The sequence below is a fragment of the Pygocentrus nattereri genome, chromosome 5 (genome assembly GCF_015220715.1).
Source record: "Pygocentrus nattereri isolate fPygNat1 chromosome 5, fPygNat1.pri, whole genome shotgun sequence".
Taxonomy (NCBI): domain Eukaryota; kingdom Metazoa; phylum Chordata; class Actinopteri; order Characiformes; family Serrasalmidae; genus Pygocentrus; species Pygocentrus nattereri.
Genome location: NC_051215.1, coordinates 29,910,920 through 29,920,919, shown reverse-complemented (window position 1 = coordinate 29,920,919; position 10,000 = coordinate 29,910,920). Strand labels below are relative to the sequence as shown.

The following is a 10,000-nucleotide window of genomic DNA, read 5'->3' as shown; positions in this document are numbered from 1 at the left end:
AAGCGGCTTAGAAAATGGAAGGATGGATGGATGAACAAAGTGTATTTTGGAACCACTGGTGGTCTCAAGGAGTTGAAATGGACAAAACTAAAATATCCAATACCTGACACAAACAACAAACATGCACAAAGACAACACATTTCATAAGTGTAATTACAAGAGCTCATTTAATGAATTATGTAAAAACCGTGCTTATGTTGTATTCTGCTTTTAGCTGAAACTGTGCTCATTTGAATACATCTGAAGGGTTCTGTTATGATAAATAAGAGAGACAGAAAGACTGAATTAGATTGTTAAAGAGAATAATTAAGCTGCAATATTTAAATATTTTTCTGAGTCCAATAAAAACTTGGTGTTCATTTCTAACATTGTCAAACTGTACTTGCCACTGTTATCAAAATCCATATTCTGGCATCGTGGCAGCTACTCTGCCTCAGTGGAGCAGAGAGATCAGTTACGTGAAAAAGCTCTTTTACAGTGTAAAAAGTGTTCCAGGGCTGGGCAGCGCCCTGGAGAGACTGACCACGACCAAAACAAACCCCACCAGCCAAATCGGGTCCACCATCACACTTTTCCACTGTACGCATTTCAGTTATGAAAAACACATGTGAAAGCAAAGGTGAAATAGCAGGAAGAGGTGAGGTGGAGGAGTGGGGGACGTAGGATGGAGTGAGAGAGGGAAGGAGAAGGGAAAAAGAGAGAGAGAGGGAGAGAGAGAGAGAGAGAGAGAGAGAGAGAGAGAGAGAGAGAGAGAGTGAGAGAGATAGTCTTTTACTATAATAAAACATTCTCATTATAGCTTTGGCTTGAACACAAAGAAAGCTGAAACGCGTGTGGAGCCCAATTACACGTCTTCCACAAGGTTGTGGTAAATAGGTCTGGCTTTGAGGATCAACCAACTTAAATTAAAAAGAATGTATCAAAGAAACATTAGAAAAACAACCAGTTGTTGGGATAATGATAATTATATGTGCATATATTGAAGTGACTTTACTCATGATGTTGCCAAAGAAGTGTTTAACTGCGCACACACACACACACACACACACACACACACACACACACACACACACACACACACACATCTTGAATAATCTCCATTGCCAGCAGAATTGGACACTCTAGAGCAGCCACACATGAGCCACAATGGGGTTAAAATGCGTAATGATAAGCACCATCTCAAGAGAAGTACAAAGGCCACTAGTGCTGGGCTGTGGAGCAGCGGAACTGTATTCTCTGCAGTGATGGGGCTCCATCCAATACATCTGGGATCCACTTATGTATGGCCGGTTAACATCACCAGCACAACCCCCCCAACCCACATTTATTGTGTTTCCAATTATAAATGTAAATAAAATAATTTTACATATTTGTTTTTAAATCACATTCTGAAATGTCTCTTTAAAAACAAATATTTTTGGATGAAGGACACACTTTGAGTCTTCAAAGTCAGCGTCTTTGAATGTCTATAATTTTAATTTTGTGATTTTGCACATATGCTGGGAAAAGGTTCAGAAAAATGTTTAAACTGAAACATGAAGCTAAAGGTTGTAGGTCTTCCAGTCTATATAATTATGATGGATTAAATTTTGTCTCCAAAACTGAGGTCCAACAACTGTGACATCACTCTGTGAATACAAAATAGGTATTCATTTCAACGCTTGATTATTGAAAAGGGTCCTTTTTAATACAAGAAGTACAAATGACAGATCACATTGTCTAAAGAGAAGATAAGTTTCTGCTGAAAAACAAAATCCAGCATTTTTCAGTGCTGTTAGAAAAGATTTCATTTGGATAGCCCCCAGTAGATGCTTATCTTGCCTTTAACTAAATGTTTCCTTAACCTCAGTTCAGCACCTAATCCTCACCTGCATTCAGGCCCGAAAATCTAATCCTAGTGCAATCTTTATCCTAATGGTGCAAATAGTTTGGTAAAAACGTGAATGCAGAATATCTATAGGAGCTGTCCAATAAAGCTCGGCCAAAATTAGACCAGAATAGTCCTTTGGTGGGATGCAATTAAAATGGTGATATAAACATTTTTATGTATTTATTACTTAAACATTATACTGTAACACTAGATTCAACACAGTCTGGCATACAACCAGACCAAAAATCATCCTTTAACAGGAAACAGCCAATGTTGTGACTGCCATGTCCTATTTTGTGATGTGAAATTATAATTGCACTGGTATACATAAGCCCTGATTAATAGCTATAACACAGACTGTGCATTAACCCTCTAAAATCCAAGGCTTACTTCATTCTAAGACTTACTACGGAGTAACCACAGGGTCTTCAATGCAAACTAGCTGAGCTATACTTAGGTTATAGAAGTGTGTAATACAATTTTGGGCCATCTCTTTTATAATAGAAAATTGCTCACTGCAGTGTTTGAGCATTTCACAAGTTTAAGATTCAGGTATGCAGTTCGAGAAACAGGCATATTGTGACCAAGTAGCCTTTATGCGGCCTAAAGCATACTACAGATGCATTATACAGGCAACAAGTAGCATCGTTGCATTGCCACATATTGCGAGTGCAACGTAGCCTGCAATAAATTAAAAAAATGCACTGGTAAACTAGTAATCTGATATGGTTCAAGATTGTTTTGCCTCATCTAATTTACTTTTGTTGGATTACACGAAAACCTTAATTCATCAAAATTTGGTCTGAGTACTCACAGCACACAGACTCATTTGCATATTGCAGCCTACTTTAATACGAGTAAAGGCCAATATCACAGTAACAATTAACAAATGCTACATTTTACAGCCCTAGTTCACAGGACCGGCTCTAGCACTTCAGGCCCCCCAAGCCGGATTTTCACCCCCCTATCTTGCTTGCTGACATACTGTAAAATAGTAGGCTAACTACCACAAGCTATCTAAATTATATACATTTAGGACTGACTAATTATGCATTGCTGAAGATTTCTTGTTGTCCACGCAAGCCAAACAAATGGCATAATGATTACATCACAGTAATGCAAAACATACCTTTATGTTTAAGCCTTTTCTCCTCATCCTCCCATTTTCTCTTCTGTTTTTTGGCCCCAGATGCATACAATCTTTTTTGAGACATGATTAATCAGTTGCTCCTTTTCCCTCACTCGAGCATCTTCGACAACATAATGCGACAGTAACGATTCAAAAGTTGTTTGGGGGGCCCCTAGTAGTCAAGGGGCCCTAAATGGCTGCTTATGTTGCTTATTAAGTACAGCTGGCACTGCTAATTGATATGGATATTGTAGATTTTAACTACTCATGTAAATATATTTTATTATAAAAGTTGTTTTTGAAGAGTTTCTACTAATAGTTAAAGGCCTGTGTTCTACAGTTTTATTCCATATTCTATGTGCTTCACAAAACAATGTATGAAATGGTATTGATGTGCTCATATTTTGATATGACACAACATTATGGTGATGAATTAGCCTTATATTTGGACTTGTTTTTAGCTATATTGGTTTAGGCTTCATCCCATTGTGTCATATTTTTCGAGTCTGTCTGATAACTTCTGAATCAAATATTATCATTAGACTGTCCTCATGCCAGAGGACAAGTTCTAGAACCAACGCATGAATTGGTTTCTCACAACTAAAATAGAAAAGGACATAACTTTGAATATTCAATCTAAAGGAATGCAATGGTATGGTTTTTGTCATAAATCTGAGCTGAAGTCAACTACCTATGTAGATATGGTGAAAACATGACATTCATAAGTTTCTGATAGGATACGTAGACACATATCAGCCACAGTAGTAAATGTGTGTATTTATTGCCCACCTTAAAGCAGATCCACAACGTGTTTAGGACTTTTCTCCATAGCACTGCACTGGTATAGCATACTATAGTAAATCCACTGCACTGTACTCTACAGCAATGCTATAATATCCCACAGTCAAGCAGCAGTAGATTATCCTATACCACGGCAGTTGTACAGCGTACTGTTGTTCGTAGTTTAGAATCACGTGTGCAAATGCAGAGAAAGAAAGCGCTCACTCTGAGGTAGACCCCCGTCTTCCCACGTCCTCATCCAGAGTGGAAATCAGAGCAACACGTCTTTTACTGTAAACACTGAAAGATTCTTATTCTTACCCTGAAAGAAAGCCGGGATAAACACAGCCACCGTATTCATTCCATGATACACTCCGTCCTGCGCAGTTTCTCACTGCTCTGTTAACCTAATTATAAAAGGAAAACGGCCAAAAGTCTCTCATCCTCCTCCCTCAAACTTTCCATTTCAGCATAGTACGAGAGCCTGGCCAGTGGGTTGGTCAAGGGGCGTGTCGTTTGTTGAATCTAACCAATCGAAAGCATGATGGGCGTGATCATTTAAATTTTAGCGTCGAATTTGACTGATGTGTGTTTCAGCCAATCAAAGTGAGAGATTGTTCAGCTTGGCCAATCAGAGTAGCCTTGGGTGGGTCTCTCGCTTACGATTCCGGACTTGACGTGTCGCGCGCGAGTCTTATGGTGGTAAGGGTACAAGAAAAGCAGCTAGCGAGAGGATTACAGTCATTTTTTAAAAGCGTGGCCAGATTTTTACCCAAAAAATATGCCGGTGTTTTTTCATGTCATACCACAGAGTCGTTACTCAGACTTTTGACTGGTGAGTGGACGATTCATTCAACCGTTAGCTTATATGGCCGCGCGTGCATGCAGGCAGCTAGCATTAGCTAGCGTTTCCATCTCAGTGAAGTTCGCAGAGGCAGCGCTAACATTACTTCAGTGTCTTAGCTAGTTACTGGAGGAGGGTTGTACTGTCTGACCAGCTCTCACCTTTACTGTGCTTGTCTAATTACACGAACAACATTCGTTTCCTGCTGAGAAGTCCGCGTGTTTAACCCTCGGTTACCCCTCCTGAGGTCCATGTGCTTCATCAGTCTTGTCATCTCCGGCTGTTTACAGTAATGTTTCACCGCAGGTTGAATGGTCACTCAGACATTTCCTCTTGGATGTGTCATTTCTCACCCAACCCAAAGCTTCATTGAGAAGCACCACACTGTCATTTTCGCCCCTTTCAGCAGCGCTCACAGCAGGGTAGCCCACCTCAAATGATGTGTTTGACGATCTTAGGCTGACTATCCAATCTCAACCCTCCCTATATAACTTTCCCTTCTTCACCCAAGTAGTGCACTAAGATGCACTAGTCCCAGTAGGGAACTGCACGTTTCATACACTCCTCAAGGGTTATTTAGTACAGGGAATGGTTCTGTTTAGAGCCTAGTTCTGTTGAAAACCATTTCATGCTTAAATTGTTCTTGGCAAGGTAAAAATGGTTCTTCAGGTGTACGGAGAATGTGCTGTGTATTGTTCTATATATCATCAAAAACGGTTCTTCTGTTGTTTCTATTGTTACAAGCTTGACATCATAACAATAGAAGGCCCTTTTGGGTGGTATTAAAACCATTTTCAAAAAGATTCTGTAAAGAACCATTTATGACACATTCTCCATCAATCTAAAGGGTTTTTCACCATATGAGGGACCATTTAAGTGTGAAGTGGGTTTATATAGAACTGGTTATAAATAAAACAATTCCCTTTACTAAAGAACCGTTGAAGAACAAACTTTAACAGTGTAGCTGATCATAATGGCTCTGTTTAGGAAATAATGTTGTGCTGTTTGGGTTTAGGAGGCAATATTTGAAGATCTGTATAGTGCACTATGTAGGTGCTAGTGAGTCATTTCAGATTCAGCTTTATTTCAGAAGAGTAACTGACAAACTGATATACCTGGTGTTTTACAGACGCATGTAAATGTGAATGTAAAAAAAAAAAAATAGAAAAATGGCTGCGTTTGTCTCATTTAAGTTACTTAACTGTTCTCTAAAGTTCTCAGTTTGCTTGCTTTTTTAACTTTCTCAATTTCTCTGAGCTCATCTATAATATTCAAATGTAGGCGTGCTATGCTCTTATGAGGTTTGATCCACTGCTGACTTTGCTTTTATTCTTGTTCAGCGAAATAGACTGGACATGCATGAGTTTGTGTGCAAATGTGACAATAGATGGTTCTATACAAGATGAAGATTTGGTTTGTAATGAAACATTCACTGACCAATTCAAATTTAGATTTTTTTTTATTTAAACAGACTCTTGGCAAAGCTGACTGACACCCACTTCCTGTTGTATTGGTTGAGAACTAGTCATGGTGGTGAAGAAGAAAGCTCCCAAAGTGGAGGCTGTGGCCTTCGATGGTGCCAAGCTGGAGAGCCTGAGGGGTGAGTAACTGGGGTCAGAGTTTGGATTGTGGTTGAAACTGTACTCCGTTCACTTACTGGACTTTTGCGTGTCTCTTGCTCAGCTTCCCTGTCTGTAGATGGAGACAGTGGCTCCAGGCAGCTTGCCCAGACGCTGAAGGACTGTTTGGCCTCCACTGATCCGGTTCAACAGATCCAGCTGGTATCCGAGGTATGATGGAAGGGTTCATTGTCTCAATGCGTTTTATACACTTAAGGAGTATATGAATCAAGAGTGTCAGTAGGACTGAATGATTTTGAGAAAATATCTGATTGTGATTTTCTGACCAGTATCGTATCTGCAAATTAAATTGTGCTGGTGTTTTATATACATTGAGATCCAGGCCTTTTTTGGCCATAGCCACAAAGCATATCCACTTTTTCTGACTTGAGGCTTGAACACTGAATGTATGGTGCCAGATTGCCATTTAGTTGTGATTGTGATGTTACCTCCCTTCTGTTTGGTTGCTTCTGATTGGTCCAAGTCATCTACAGGCAATTCACAAGTCCCATGGAATTAGGTTAAATTACTTTGCTCAAAACCTTTAAGACCATGTTGTTGATGATGTAGCCTGTATTAGAAATTGCAGCTCTTGTGATTTAACAAAATTATTCTCTTTTGAAATTGCGATTTCAATGTAAAACCTTTTAATCTTTCGACCCCAAGCAGAAGTGAACATATCCATTGACAAGTTTAGGTCTCATTAATCAGGGACTTATCAGACTTTTAATTGTTTGATCTACTATTCACTGTACCCACATTTATGTATTACATACTTGATACATGTGAACAGTGGCTGTGTTGTTGATGAGTGGGTTGGTATGGTGACTGTGCAGGCAGGTTCCATGCTGGAGCGTTTCGAGGGTCAGAATGAGTCGGCTCCAGATGCCTTACTCTTGGCTTGCCTGAACACTATGGGAGACATATACATCACACTGCAGGCTAAAAACCCACTGAAGAGGGCCATTGCCAGGTATGTTTGTCTTCATCCATCCATTTGTAGAACTTCTGTCACGTGGGCAATATGGAAAATACAATGTTATCATGAAACTTTAAGAAGTTTTCACTATGTCAAAATATTTTTCAGACATCTGTACAACTTCTGATAAATTGGAACAAAGTAGTGCCATGTTTAAAAATACTATCAAAAACTGTGAATCCAGTGCTTCAGTAAATCAAACCAGTACTAGTTCCGCTCTAATTTTTAAGCAGTCATGCAGCTTTGAAGTCTGTTATAATTATCAACAATACTTATAATATGCTGAGAAAAGCATACTTTGATCTAATTTATTACAACAACATTAAATATTATCACATTGCCTTAGCCTTTCTTCTGTCTTTCTGTCTCTCTCTTTTCTTCCTCTCAGTGCTCTGAGTAATGTTCCAGACTGGCTGCAGGAGAAGGCTGTGTGCATTCTGTCTGCATGTTTGTCTGCTTCCCTGTCCTCTTTGGGCTCTGAGCATTACTCTCATCTCATAGACTGCATCACATCCTGTCTGGATGCTTTCCCCATTGGTATGTCAAAGTTTTCAACATGGTCACTGAAGTGCTGTATTTAATGATTTTCCTCTAAATATGCAATGCTCTGTGTCACAGGAGAGAGCTGTATTCATCACCTGCTAACAGAAGGTCAGTATTACTTCACAATATCCTTGGGCTTTTGAGCCAAACTTAACATGTATGCCTACAGAATATGACCAACAGTATATAGAATTTGTCATGATTTCTGATCTGTTATAACTCCTGTTTCCATGTAGTTCTCCAGTTCTTCAAGAAGGCTGTGAGTGAATATTTAGAGCTTAGCAGGTAAGCATTTCAATAGAGTTTGGCTGCAGACATGCACTCTCAGCCAGATGCCCCAGTGACGTCACGTGGACATGCACTCTCTGCCACAATGGCAGCAGAAGCCCAACAGTACGTAAACCTCTGATCGCAACCATGAAGCCAATTCCTGTTAGGAAGCAAAACCATCAGGTTTTATTCCTGCTGGCCCTGCAAACCCAGTTACTTTATGACAATGTACTGTTTTTACAGAAAGTTATAACAATGTTGTCTGAAAACTTTCTAGCAGGTTGTTGGTACTCTACTCTATTTTAATCAATATTACAGTTTTTGATAACCGGCTCTAGTCGTCTTCAGCATGAGTTTCAGCCTTTGTGGTTTTTCTGTGAATAAACCCGACATTCATGTCTCATTCTTGTGGTAGGTTGTATTTTGAAAGTTTTCACATTTAATTATCTTATTATCAGTATGGCAATGTTAATATACATTCTGTGTAACTCTTCTTGCCCAGCAGTACATAGTTCACTGTTTTGCTGATGTCAACAATAGGCTCGCAGTCCATGTTAGACTGAGAGTGCATGTCTGTAGCCAGATCCTTCTCAAGCATTTGACTTCAACCTTCATGTTTGCACAGTCAATCACTATTCCCTGCATTTAGCATTGGATAGTGTACCTGAACTGAAGTTATTACAATGTTAATGTGGTCTCCTTGTCTGTTGCCTGTATTAGAGGTTTAGTTGGTCGGCATGTAGCCCAGGCACAGCTTATGCAGTCATGTCTGGCCGTGATCAAAGCCTCTATGCTGGTGGTTCAGAGATCTCAGGATGTCATCAGTGCCGCTTTCCTGGAAACTGCAATGACCAGCACTCTACAGGAAGCATTCAGTGGACTTCTACAGTGTTATACACTCATCCTTACTGATGGTAGGTCAGAGATTCCAAAGTAATATTGCAAACTGGCTGTCTTTACAGGCATGGATTTTTGCCAGTCTGATTGAATACATGAGGTGTTTACATGCTAACTCAACAATCTGATGGAAATCTCAGTTTACATGCAGACTACAAGTAATTGGATCCAAAATAAAGTGCATGTTTAGATAAACCAGCATCACGTGATGACAAGTCTGAGTAAGACACGTTTTTAGTATTGCAACAGAAAAATGTGCTTCACATGTACCTATTATGCATGTAAACGTGGTTACTGAAGCATTTATAATTATATTAAACATACAAACATCTTGGTTACATCAGACATGGTTAAAGTATCCTAAGAGCACTATTAAATGTATTTTAATGAAATACACATTTCATATACACAGTTATACACAATACACAGTTCATATAAAATGGCTACCAAAACAAGTGAAGAACTACAAAATACAAAAAAACTTAAGTACCCAGATGGCAAAGTAAGTACAACTTGCCTTCTCTAGAGGCATCACTCAATTTATCATTTATTACTTTTCTTTTCAATATCATGCACTCATAGTTCCTTTTTCTTCTTCTCTCTTTTTCTCTCTCTTTCCAGAGGAGTTCATACAGACAGTGCAGAGCACAGCTGGAATGGCTGTAGTATTGCTCATAAGATCCGTGATGGGAAATGGAGATGATACGGCCGACACTGTGAGTAGCGTTTTTCCTAAATGGATATAAATCTGACATTGAATCTGTTGTCTAGTATTATTTAAGATTTGAATGTGGATTGTAGGTGGCAAGTCTATTGAAGTCCTCAGAACAGGAAGGAAGCAGTGCACCCCAGTGGCTGATGAAGAGCTATGCAGGCCTGTATGTGAGCAGCAGGCCAGCAGCAGTGGCTCTGTATTTGAGCCATGGAGCCCTGGCCATGCTTAACTGGAGAGGAAGGGCACTAGGGTCACAGGCTGAGAAACTACTGCTCCTCATACCTGATGTAATTCTGTCTCTGGATACAAGGTGAAGATCTGCACATGATTCACTATCATGGTACACTCACTATA

General features: G+C 39.6%; 2 protein-coding genes across 4 annotated transcripts in view; one reads left to right on the top strand and one right to left on the bottom strand.

The window, feature by feature from the left end:
• plekhh2 (pleckstrin homology domain containing, family H (with MyTH4 domain) member 2) overlaps positions 1-4,256 on the bottom strand; it is a 49,379-nt gene extending 45,123 nt beyond the window's left edge. For both annotated transcript variants that reach the window (XM_017690608.2, XM_017690609.2), the window contains exon 1: positions 4,101-4,256. The gene's annotated coding sequence lies outside the window, so the exon portion shown is untranslated. The remainder of the gene's footprint in view (positions 1-4,100) is intronic.
• A 209-nt stretch (positions 4,257-4,465) lies between these two features.
• Positions 4,466-10,000, top strand: part of thada (THADA armadillo repeat containing) — a 130,097-nt gene continuing 124,562 nt past the window's right edge. For both annotated transcript variants that reach the window (XM_017690616.1, XM_017690614.1), the window contains exons 1-10: positions 4,466-4,614; positions 6,095-6,223; positions 6,307-6,413; positions 7,079-7,215; positions 7,610-7,758; positions 7,840-7,872; positions 8,001-8,049; positions 8,755-8,948; positions 9,553-9,647; positions 9,733-9,956. In XM_017690616.1, coding sequence (XP_017546105.1) covers positions 6,151-6,223; positions 6,307-6,413; positions 7,079-7,215; positions 7,610-7,758; positions 7,840-7,872; positions 8,001-8,049; positions 8,755-8,948; positions 9,553-9,647; positions 9,733-9,956 — 1,061 coding nt within the window. In that variant the 5' untranslated portion in view covers positions 4,466-4,614; positions 6,095-6,150. The remainder of the gene's footprint in view (positions 4,615-6,094; positions 6,224-6,306; positions 6,414-7,078; positions 7,216-7,609; positions 7,759-7,839; positions 7,873-8,000; positions 8,050-8,754; positions 8,949-9,552; positions 9,648-9,732; positions 9,957-10,000) is intronic.